Source organism: Nelumbo lutea, chromosome 3 (assembly GCF_056320005.1).
Source record: "Nelumbo lutea isolate HS-2025 chromosome 3, American lotus-T2T, whole genome shotgun sequence".
Classification (NCBI taxonomy): Eukaryota; Viridiplantae; Streptophyta; class Magnoliopsida; order Proteales; family Nelumbonaceae; genus Nelumbo; species Nelumbo lutea.
The window spans coordinates 56,384,920-56,397,494 of NC_142686.1; the positions used below are offsets into that span (position 1 = coordinate 56,384,920).

A 12,575-nucleotide genomic window follows, 5' to 3' on the forward strand; every position below is an offset into this window, starting at 1 on the left:
TTTCTAGGTCAATTTCCTCTGATTTCTTAGATGGTAAGGGATTTAATCGTCGATTCCTCTGATTTTTTTGGAAGAAATCAAGATCATAAGTATTAGAATCTCCAACAAGTGGACGATTGAACTCTCTTCTTCAACAACTGAACTCTGCTTTTGGAGAGAGAAAATGCAAGAGAAAGGAGAACGAAATCCAATAGCAGGACTAAGTGGGTTTCTAAGAATTTCATTTTACAGTCAACACAAGTAATGATTCATTTTGATTGCAATTCGAGTCACTGATCAATTTCAATCTACCACAGAAGACTACTGAAACTCACGAAGGTTCTTCTTTTGTTGAAGTTGTAACTTGTGAATTGGTTAGAATTTGGTTTGGGTGTTTGTGTTGAAATCGCCAAATTTGATGAACGCTATTTACTTGTTGATGTCACTCGACCTGGTTGCTCCCTCGTGTATGATAACTCGGATGTTTATTCAGATGATTCCTTGTCTGAGCTAAGCTGTGTTAGGCTGAGCTAGAAGTGACCGAGCTGATATTTTCTGCATAAAGGAGATTAGAGCGCCTGGATTGTCTTTATCCGGTGAGTGTAATTCGATGCTTAAGTCAGAGAGTGTTTTTAGATTTCTGAGAGGAAGAGAGAGCTTAAGAGTATATAATCAATGGTCAGAGCCTTCTTGCAATGGGTCTCACCTTCTTGTGGAGTCGTTTCCGCTTAGTTGGGCACATTAAAATGTCGTTTATAGGATTTGTGCAGGGGTTATGGTTTGCCCGAATAACTATGAAGCGTGCAATGTGGTAGGCCAGTCTAACGGTCGAGGTATTAACGTTCCGGAGATTTCGGGCTGATAACATATTATCAGTCCAAGTCAACGGGTTCTCCTCACAAATCGTTGTGGGTCCCTATAGCTCGACCGATTTCTAAGACTGGTTGTCGCGAGTTAGGGAACATGTCAATTCGGCTTGGCCGAGGTGGAGGTCGGCCTAGGTGAGGTGTTTCAGGATAACTTGCCAAGCTAGTTTTCTTATTCAATGCTGAGGTGTTACTTGATGGCCACGTGTCGTGAGGCGATTTGGAAGACAAACACTTGTGAACTCTACTTCTTGGTAAAAATCAAATATTGATCAATTTGAAAAGTAAAAGTCTCTTTTTGGATCTTTCCGATAAACTCATTTGTCTAAATCAAAACAGAGCCAAGGTACACTGACCTGAACTAAAATTGGAACTGTATATTCCCGGCAATGCAGTCAAGTTTCCAATTGTTTTCAAATGCTCACAAAATGTCGGTTATAGGATTTGTGCAGGGGTTATGGTTTGCCCGAATAACTATGGAGCGTGCAATGTGGTAGGCCAGTCTAACGGTCGAGGTATTAACGTTCCGGAGATTTCAGGCTGGTAACATTTTATCAGTCCAAGTCAACGGGTTATCCTCGCAAATCGTTGTGGGTACCTAGAGCTCGACCGATTTCTAAGACTGGTTGTCGCGAGTTAGGGAACATGTCAATTCGGCTTGGCCGAGGTGGAGGTCGGCCTAGGTGAGGTGTTTCAGGATAACTTGCCAAGCTAGTTTTCTTATTCAATGCTGAGGTGTTACTTGATGGCCACGTGTCGTGAGGCGATTTGGAAGACAAACACTTGTGAACTCTACTTCTTGGTAAAAATCAAATATTGATCAATTTGAAAAGTAAAAGTCTCTTTTTGGATCTTTCCGATAAACTCATTTGTCTAAATCAAAACAGAGCCAAGGCACACTGACCTGAACTAAAATTGGAACTGTATATTCCCGGCAATGCAGTCAAGTTTCTAATTGTTTTCAAATGCTCACAAAATGTCGGTTATAGGATTTGTGCAGGGGTTATGGTTTGCCCGAGTAACTATGAAGCGTGCAATGTGGTAGGCCAGTCTAACGGTCGAGGTATTAACGTTCCGGAGATTTCGGGCTGGTAACATATTATCAGTCCAAGTCAATGGGTTCTCCTCGCAAATCGTTGTGGGTCCCTATAGCTCGACCGATTTCTAAGACTGGTTGTTGCGAGTTAGGGAACATGTCAATTCGGCGATTTGCAAAATTTCCCTTAGGTTTCCACATGGAGCTAATAAAAAATGGAGGCAGATAAACATAAATCTGTCCTCTATTTTGGTTATTTCGGCTGCGTTTGTTTATGATGTAAACACCGATTCAATGTAAATATTTACTCTGGTCTACTTTTCCCGCTGTTTGTTTATGGTTTAAACATGTTGCCAAAATCAATTTAAATTTGTGGGTATGTCAGAATTTCCCTCAATATAATATCGAAGTAAACTTTTACACTCCTTCTTATCAATGTAAACAAGCCTTATCATTTGTACACTTTGAAGACCACCTTGAAGAGCTCCAACAGAAAAGCAACTACAATGGCTACTTGCTACACAGGTGGTTTCTACGTCAATTTCCTCTGATTTCTTAGATGGTAAGGGATTTAATCGTCGATTCCTCTGATTTTTTTGGAAGAAATCAAGATCATAAGTATTAGAATCTCCAACAAGTGGACGATTGAACTCTCTTCTTCAACAACTGAACTCTGCTTTTGGAGAGAGAAAATGCAAGAGAAAGGAGAACGAAATCCAATAGCAGGACTAAGTGGGTTTCTAAGAATTTCATTTTACAGTCAACACAAGTAATGATTCATTTTGATTGCAATTCGAGTCACTGATCAATTTCAATCTACCACAGAAGACTTCTGAAACTCACGAAGGTTCTTCTTTTGTTGAAGTTGTAACTTGTGAATTGGTTAGAATTTGGTTTGGGTGTTTGTGTTGAAATCGCCAAATTTGATGAACGCTATTTACTTGTTGATGTCACTCGACCTGGTTGCTCCCTCGTGTATGATAACTCGGATGTTGATTCAGATGATTCCTTGTCTGAGCTAAGCTGTGTTAGGCTGAGCTAGAAGTGACCGAGCTGATATTTTCTGCATAAAGGAGATTAGAGCGCCTGGATTGTCTTTATCCGGTGAGTGTAATTCGATGCTTAAGTCAGAGAGTGTTTTTAGATTTCTGAGAGGATGAGAGAGCTTAAGAGTATATAATCAATGGTCAGAGCCTTCTTGCAATGGGTCTCACCTTCTTGTGGAGTCGTTTCCGCTTAGTTGGGCACATTAAAATGTCGGTTATAGGATTTGTGCAGGGGTTATGGTTTGCCCGAATAACTATGAAGCGTGCAATGTGGTAGGCCAGTCTAACGGTCGAGGTATTAACGTTCCGGAGATTTCGGGCTGATAACATATTATCAGTCCAAGTCAACGGGTTCTCCTCGCAAATCGTTGTGGGTCCCTATAGCTCGACCGATTTCTAAGACTGGTTGTCGCGAGTTAGGGAACATGTCAATTCGGCTTGGCCGAGGTGGAGGTCGGCCTAGGTGAGGTGTTTCAGGATAACTTGCCAAGTTAGTTTGCATACTCAAAGCTGAGGTGTTACTTGATGGCCACGTGTCGTGAGGCGATTTGGAAGACCAACACTTGTGAACTCTACTTCTTGGTAAAAATCAAATAATGATCGATTTGAAAAGTAAAATTCTCTTTTTGGATCTTTCCGATAAACCCATTTGTCTAAATCAAAACAGAGCCAAGGCACACTGACCTGAACTAAAATTGGAACTGTATATTCCCGGCAATGCAGTCAAGTTTCCAATTGTTTTCAAATGCTCACAAAATGTCGGTTATAGGATTTTGATGTGTGGCTCATTGTGACACTAGCAAGTGCACTAGCCGTTCAAGTAATAAAGTAGTGAGTGAAGTATCGTTCCCACGAGGATTTAGGAAACAATTACCAATACTAAATTGAACATTTCTTATCTGATCAACAAATAAATCAAAACTCTAATGAAAGCTAAGAAATCCTAAATTAAAATCTATCTAAATCATTGGTCCAATTGCCTTCAATTCAGGTTAGAAGAGTAAGCAGTAAATGTCAATCTCAGAATTCAGCAATCTATCAATTTGGATCATTCGAATGAATCATGATTGAGCCTTGGTTTGGTGAAACCCCAAGGTCATGAACAGCCTCTCTCAAGCGCATGTTCATCCTATGCATGAGTGACGGTTCTTCTATCTCTAGCAAGAATCTAATCCCCATGCATGCATTTCTTCAAACACTTCTAAGGCATCAATTCAAATCTGAATTGATCACCAACTGAATTGTGCAAGTTATCTCTAACCTTGCACTCAATTCAGTTCTTGAATAGTAGATCTGAATTCCTAGAGTCTCTCTCAAGCACTCTAGGAATTCCAAGCTGTAGATTAATTCGCCCAATCTGAAATTTGCAGATCTGAATTCTCTTTCAAGCAATTCAGATCTTGCAATCTCAGATCTGAGAATTCAGATCTGAGTTTTGAAGGTTAGTTGGCCGAATTGATCTGCAATCACACCCTTATTCAAGAAACTTCAAGTACAATGCATGATCATTTGAATGAATCAAAAAGAATTTGATTGCTGAACTGAAATTTTACAAGCTGAAATACATCAAGGAAGAATGGAAACAAGGAGAAAGAAGAAAGAACATATAACTAAGAAACTGAATTCAAATCAAAAGAGAATGAAACTACAAATGATTTATTACAAAAAATCTTTGAATCACAATCCCTCAATTCGAACTCACCTTTTTCTTCTAGCTTGCTTGTCTTGAACTTCCTTCAGCCCTTCTTCTTCTTCTTCCTTGCGCCTAGCCTTCTTCTCTTCTCTTCTCTCAAGGTGGCTGAACCTCTAAGAGTGGGAGAGCCTTTCTCTCAAGCAATTGAACCACTTTCTCCCCTCCTAGAGGCCTCCTTATATAGTTTTTCAAGGGGCTCTTGCCCCTTCTTGAAGCCTCTAGAATGGGGTGTATTACACCCCTCATGAACCTTCTAGAGTGCTCCCTCCTTCTTTTCAAGAAACTCCTAGAAGTTGCCGCCCCTAGCTCCCTTTGGGCTGCTATTTGGGCTACAACTTAGCTTGCTTTTGAGCTCATGTGGGCTACACTCTAGGCTGTTATTTGGGCTAAAAATGGGCCTTCCTTGCTGGGCCGAATTCTCCTCATAGCTAGGCTTTATTTTCTGGGGTTTTCTCAAGGAATTCACTTGCTCTTTTTGGGCCGAAGTGCTCTCTCTTGCTTCCACGACCGGGCTGGACTGAAATTGGTCTTTTTGAACCTTCTTTTCTTGCCTTTTTCCTTCCTTCTCTTGGATTGATTATCCCTGAACCTATTCTTAGCATTAAGCTAAATTAAGGCAAAAATTAATAAAACCGGCATAAAAATCCATGCTAAAGTCCTCAAAAATTATAGTTAAATTGTAAGTTCATCAAATACCCCCACACTTAAGCTTTTGCTTGTCCTCAAGCAAAGACATCAGCCATAAACTTAACATTCCCCCCTTCTGTTCTCACCATTTACCTGGTGAAATTTTTTAGATAGAAATGCATTGAGTAGTCGGGGAACTTTTGTAAGTGCTCAACTCTTATTCTTGTAAATTACCATTTATGATATGTATCAGATCCGAGGAAAGGAGAATATGAATTTCATCATAGTCTAGCCTTCACTCCTAATTCATATATAAATCAGCTCCTTAATTGTCAAGGTTAATAATCAAATTTCACTAAATTTCACATCTGTAACTAAATCTCAATGAGAGTTCAACTTTAGAGTGCCCCTTTGAACCTCGGTTGTCACCACAATTACTTATTTCTAAGGGTGAGTGCATTTTATGCTCCATCTCACCTTTTTTTTTTTTTTTTTTTTTTTTTTTTTTTTTTTTCGGTGTGAGTGCATTTTATGCTCCATCTCACACTTTTCTCTCTCTTTTTTTTTTTTTTTTTTTTTTTTTTTTTTTTTTTTTGGTGTGAGTGCATCTTATGCTCCATCTCACACTGGTCACTTGTTTGAGGTAGGTAAATAGGACTCATGTTCTAAGCTGCTAGTTTTACTATTCAGCTCAGAATAGCGGAGTCAATTTGGGCTTTTGTCCTTCTTTGCAATTATTGAACCTCAAGAATTAGCACTTCAGATGTGCACTAGCTCTCTTGACCATTAACAATGAAATCAAGGGCTTCCATACACATGAAGGAAGTTAGGGCTAGTCATGCTGAAAGGCATATTCAGCTCCCCTTTTCTCCTGCATAAATCAAATTGGGTCATTCACAAGAATAAAAACTTAACAAGTACATCAGTCTCCCTCAACTCATTGAATTCCTTCTTAAAAAATCATCAAATAAATAGTAATGAACTTGAGGGGTTCCAGTCTTTTTTTTTTTTTTTTTTTTTTTTTTTTTTTGGTTATGTCATTGCCTGCATATGTGTGTTGGGGTGCATGGTTTCAGCCCCCATACCCTAGCCTCGGGCTCACTCCCCCACACTTAAGATGAACATTGTCCTCAATGTTCGTAGTGTTAGGCAGTAACAATAAAACTAGCAAGAGCATCATCAAGTAATAGGAGGTATTTAGAGGACTTCCCTGAAGATCATTCTTAAATTCTGCAATATGTTGTCGGTGGAAAACTTCTTCTGCTAGAAATCACTTGCAAACTAGAAGAGGAGATCAGTATCTTTATTCAATTAAATTCTAAGAAAAAATAACTAAACTTAAATGCTATGAAAAATAAAAACAAAAAGCAAGTAAGACAGTTTATGACTAAGTATCTGAATTGGGAATTCTCCCAACAGCCTCTTGTTCCCTTGGGTTTACCATGGTGTTACTAGGTAAGGTACCCGGAGCCCTTTCTGAAATCATCTGTGCCAGCTGCCCAACCTGAGTTTCCAAGTTCCTTATCGATGTTTCGTTTTTCTGAAATCTATTTTCCACACTAGCTATGAACTTGGTCATCAGCTCCTCCAAGTTAGATTTCGGTTCCGGCTGATAGAAGTTTTGGTGGAAAGGCTTAGGTGCATGCTGATTCAGGTGGCCTCTCCATCCGGGGTTATGGGCATGATGGTACTGATTTCCTGGCTGTCTTGTAAAGTTGCCAACAAAGTCTACTTGTTCTGTGGACTGAAAAGTCTGACTGCCAACTTGGAATTTAGTGCTATCATGGCCTCCCCCACACTTATCATACTGTATATGCATAGCTGCCATCTGCATCTCATCAAATTTTTTGCTAAGTGCTCCTATTTGTGCAGAGAGAGCTGTGTATGTATCCACATTATGAAGGCCATGCTGCTTTCTAACTGGTGTCCTTTCTGAATGCCATTGGTAGTTATTGGCTGCCATCTCCTCGATGAGTGCATGGGCAACCTCGGGAGTCTTATTGTTTATGGAGCCCCCAGCTGCTGCATCTAAGATGGTCTTGTTTGAATCGGTCAGACCATTATAAAATGTTTGCACCTGCAGCCAAATCGGAAGGCCATGGTGAGGAACCCTCCTTAGTAGCTCCTTGTAACGTTCCCAGGACTCATAGAGAGATTCCCCCTCTTGCTGGAAAAAAGTAGTGATGTCATTCCTCATTTTAGCAGTTTTAGAAGGGGGAAAATATTTAGAGAGAAAACGGCTGGCCATTTCGTCCCATGTGGCTATAGATCCTGCCGGTAATGAGTTCAACCAAGCTTTGGCTTTATCCTTCAAAGAAAATGGGAATAACCTCAGCCGGATGGCATCATCACTTACCCCATTGTGTTTGAAGGTGTCACAGATTTCCAAGAAGTTAGCAATATGGGCATTCGGATCCTCATGGGCCATACCACAAAACTGAACCATATTGTGTATCATTTGGATTATGGCCGGTTTAATTTCGAAGTTATTGGCAGCAATAGTTGGCCTGATAATGCTGGAGACAGTCCCGGTGAGGGTAGGCTTGGCATAATCCATCATAGTTCTTTGTTCAGCCATTTCTTGTGCTTCTTGTCTGACTTGCTTAGCAGCTCTCAAACGGACACGGAGAGTCCGTTCAATCTCCGGGTCGTAAAGGATCTCTTCCAGTTCAGGTCTGCTTGTCATAAACTGTAAAGGTCAAAGCAATAAAAAGGCCAATATTCACAAAAGAAAATAAATAACTAATCCTATTACAACTGAAAATGTAAAGTGAAGTATTGGAATATACAAACCTACATCCTAAAATAAATAAATGCAGCTAACTAAAAGCATATCAACATTTTATTCAATATACAGAATTCAGTAGCAATTTACAAACAGGTCTGAATTCAGTAATCTCTGAGTAGAACAACAGTTTACAAATTCCTCTTCTTTATATTGCTGAAATCAGGGACGGGATTTAATTACACAGATCTAAACTGCTGAGAGCTGAAATCTCAGTAGCTACTGAGAACAGTAATATACAGTTATGAAATCTTAGCAGCTACTGAGGACAGCCAAGTGCGGATCAGCAGTGATTGTGTTCAGGTCTGAGTTTCATATTAAAAGGCTCTTCTGTGCTACTGAAGGTCAATACACTAAACTGAAGTCAATGTACAAAGGATTGATAGCAATTCAGACATCAGTTCTACACAAAATTGAGATCAGCTCTGAAATCTCAGAAGCCACTAAGAACAACAATAAATATAATAGCAGCTGCTGATAACAGTACAGTTGTGCTCAGGTCTGATTTCCATATTGGAAGGCTACTAAATATTAGATCTGAGCCCACTGTTTTGATGAGCTATGCATCACCAAACACCAGATGGAGTAGCCATACTAAAACTGAGCAATTCAGTAGGATAACCTACTGATATTAGCAATGAAACATGCTGTATACAGATCTGCACAAAACCGAAATCAATCAGTAGAAAAAAATAATCTGAAATCAGACCTGTATTCACCATGGTGTGGATGCTGGGATCTTATTTTCTTTTTCTTTTCTTTTTCTATTTTTCTTTTCTTTCCTTCTTTTTTTTTTTTTTTTTTTTAAAGGAAGAAAACTAAAACAAAATACAGCAATGCAACCAAAATCTTTTTGGATGAGTGCAGGTCTGATTGATGAATGCAATTCAGATCTGAACTCATTTTGAGATTTATTTATTTATTTATTTGTATTTTTTTTTTTTTGAACCAAAAGAAGAAGAGAAATTTGATTTGCATAAGCTACATTAAAACTGAAACTAAGGATGGAACAATCAAGTATCAAGAGAAGAAACATGGCTCCATCAATGTAGCCCTTGATGGAGTATACACTTATTGGAATGTAGTACACACGGCTGCACACACCCATTCAGATCTGTTAGACTTTCTATTCATGCACAGCTGAAATCAGAGCTATCTATCTTGAAAAAAAAATTTCAAAGATCTGCCTAGGACAATTCACAATGCCAATTTAGTAATGTTAATTGTAATACAAACCTGTTCAAAACCTGCCCTGGTTCAGTCTTGCTGTAGCAGGTCTGCTATAGTAGCCCTGCTATAGGTCTGAACTCTAATAGAAAAATGGTGTGGAAGTGCCACTTTTCATGAAATCTCTTGAGGCATAAAAAAATTCTCAGATTAAATATACTTTTCTTCAACCAAATCAGCTTAGATAGATCGGAGTACAAGTTATTTAATACAGCAAAGTATGCCCTGTATCCTGCTCTGTTCACAACCCCAGTTCAGATCTAGGTGGTTGCAGATCCGAATTTCTTCAACCATGACTATCCAATTGTTTTTGGGAGATAGCAGATTTTTTGTAGGGTGTATTGGGGTGACGATAACCCCCAATTATCCTTTAAATTTACATCAGTTCAGGTCTGAGTTCAAGAGAACTCAGATCTGAACTGTTGCAGATCTGCTACAGCAGAACTCAGATCTGAACTCAGATCTGAGTTCTGATCCGAATCCTTGGTTTCCATGGTTCTTTCTCTCTCTCTTTTTTTTTTCACTATCTAAATATATATTTTTTTTCTTTTTGCAACGAAAGAAAAGAATAATAAAGGGCTGAGAACAGATTTTTTTTTTTTGAGTATTGCAGTTCTGCTATAGCAGAGTTCAGGTCTGAACTCAAGTCTGAGTTCGGATCTGAAATCTCAATTGCCTTACCTTCAGTTATTGCTACCAAATTGATTTTTTTTTTTTTTGGGAAATAGCAGAAGTGCCCTAGGGTGAATTGGGGTGGTGATGACACCTAATTCCCCTCAAAATTTCATCAGTTCAGGTCTGAGTTCAGAGGAACTCAGATCTGAACTGTTGCAGATCTGCAATAGCAGAATTCAGATCTGAACTCAGATCTGAGTTCTGATCCGAATTCTCAATTGCTCCTCTGGTTGTTCAAAAGATCTCCCTTTTTTTTCTTTTCATTTTATATATATATATATATATTTTTTTTTTGTAATGGAAAAAGAAATAAAATTCTGAAACACAAGCAATTCTTTTCAGCTGAGTGCTGCAGATCTGAAATCTGCTGATCTGAGTGCCGAATGCAACTCAGATCTGCAACACTCATGTTTTTTGTGAAATTTTTTTTTTTTTTTTTCTTTTTGAAGGGAACAACATCAAGATTGAATAGAAATCAAATATGCCTTTATTAAAATGAAACTGAAACCAGAAAAAAAGAGTAATCTACTTAAGAAAGAAGAAACATAACTACATGAGTACATCAGTTGCAGTCCAAGCTGAAATGAAAAAGTTAGCAAATTAACCCAACTATGAATGCAATGCTGAATGAGATCAGATTAAGAATGCTCAATGTTTCCTAATATTGCTTCTCTAAATCCCCGGCAACGGCGCCAAAAACTTGATGTGTGGCTCATTGTGACACTAGCAAGTGCACTAGCCGTTCAAGTAATAAAGTAGTGAGTGAAGTATCGTTCCCACGAGGATTTAGGAAACAATTACCAATACTAAATTGAACATTTCTTATCTGATCAACAAATAAATCAAAACTCTAATGAAAGCTAAGAAATCCTAAATTAAAATCTATCTAAATCATTGGTCCAATTGCCTTCAATTCAGGTTAGAAGAGTAAGCAGTAAATGTCAATCTCAGAATTCAGCAATCTATCAATTTGGATCATTCGAATGAATCATGATTGAGCCTTGGTTTGGTGAAACCCCAAGGTCATGAACAGCCTCTCTCAAGCGCATGTTCATCCTATGCATGAGTGACGGTTCTTCTATCTCTAGCAAGAATCTAATCCCCATGCATGCATTTCTTCAAACACTTCTAAGGCATCAATTCAAATCTGAATTGATCACCAACTGAATTGTGCAAGTTATCTCTAACCTTGCACTCAATTCAGTTCTTGAATAGTAGATCTGAATTCCTAGAGTCTCTCTCAAGCACTCTAGGAATTCCAAGCTGTAGATTAATTCGCCCAATCTGAAATTTGCAGATCTGAATTCTCTTTCAAGCAATTCAGATCTTGCAATCTCAGATCTGAGAATTCAGATCTGAGTTTTGAAGGTTAGTTGGCCGAATTGATCTGCAATCACACCCTTATTCAAGAAACTTCAAGTACAATGCATGATCATTTGAATGAATCAAAAAGAATTAGATTGCTGAACTGAAATTTTACAAGCTGAAATACATCAAGGAAGAATGGAAACAAGGAGAAAGAAGAAAGAACATATAACTAAGAAACTGAATTCAAATCAAAAGAGAATGAAACTACAAATGATTTATTACAAAAAATCTTTGAATCACAATCCCTCAATTCGAACTCACCTTCTTCTTCTAGCTTGCTTGTCTTGAACTTCCTTCAGCCCTTCTTCTTCTTCTTCCTTGCGCCTAGCCTTCTTCTCTTCTCTTCTCTCAAGGTGGCTGAACCTCTAAGAGTGGGAGAGCCTTTCTCTCAAGCAATTGAACCACTTTCTCCCCTCCTAGAGGCCTCCTTATATAGTTTTTCAAGGGGCTCTTGCCCCTTCTTGAAGCCTCTAGAATGGGGTGTATTACACCCCTCATGAACCTTCTAGAGTGCTCCCTCCTTCTCTTCAAGAAACTCCTAGAAGTTGCCGCCCCTAGCTCCCTTTGGGCTGCTATTTGGGCTACAACTTAGCTTGCTTTTGAGCTCATGTGGGCTACACTCTAGGCTGTTATTTGGGCTAAAAATGGGCCTTCCTTGCTGGGCCGAATTCTCCTCATAGCTAGGCTTTATTTTCTGGGGTTTTCTCAAGGAATTCACTTGCTCTTTTTGGGCCGAAGTGCTCTCTCTTGCTTCCACGACCGGGCTGGACTGAAATTGGTCTTTTTGAACCTTCTTTTCTTGCCTTTTTCCTTCATTCTCTTGGATTGATTATCCCTGAACCTATTCTTAACATTAAGCTAAATTAAGGCAAAAATTAATAAAACCGGCATAAAAATCCATGCTAAAGTCCTCAAAAATTATAGATAAATTGTAAGTTCATCAGAGAACCCGTTGACTTGGACTGATAATATGTTACCAGCCCGAAATCTCTGGAATGTTAATACCTCGACCGTTAGACTGGCCTACCACATTGCACGCTTCATAGTTATTCGGGCAAACCATAACCCCTGCACAAATCCTATAACCGACATTTTGTGAGCATTTGAAAACAATTGGAAACTTGATTGCATTGCCGGGAATATACAGTTCCAATTTTAGTTCAGCTCAGTGTGCCTTGGCTCTGTTTTGATTTAGACAAATGGGTTTTTCGGAAAGATCCAAAAAGAGACTTTTACTTTTCAAATCGATCAATATTTGATTTTTACCAACAAG

The 12,575-nt window shown here is 38.9% G+C and overlaps 1 protein-coding gene and 1 non-coding gene across 3 annotated transcripts; one reads left to right on the forward strand and one right to left on the reverse strand.

Moving 5' to 3' along the window:
* Positions 1–5,811: 5,811 nt before the first annotated feature.
* Positions 5,812–11,990, reverse strand: LOC148865106 (uncharacterized). Of its 2 annotated transcripts, none has more exons than XM_088975960.1 (2): positions 11,564–11,990; positions 5,812–7,922 (listed from the first exon to the last, which is right to left on the reverse strand). In XM_088975960.1, exon 2 carries the CDS (start codon positions 7,823–7,825, stop codon positions 6,635–6,637), a length of 1,191 nt encoding a protein of 396 aa, XP_088832086.1. In that variant the 5' UTR covers positions 7,826–7,922; positions 11,564–11,990; the 3' UTR covers positions 5,812–6,634. The 2 variants fall into 2 exon arrangements, with proteins under 2 accessions (XP_088832086.1, XP_088832085.1); XM_088975959.1 differs by having other exon boundaries at positions 5,812–8,691.
* On the forward strand, positions 7,341–7,447 carry LOC148865107 (small nucleolar RNA R71). Its single transcript, XR_016112131.1, has one exon. It is a non-coding gene; the product is annotated as a small nucleolar RNA R71 (small nucleolar RNA).
* Positions 11,991–12,575: the final 585 nt, after the last annotated feature.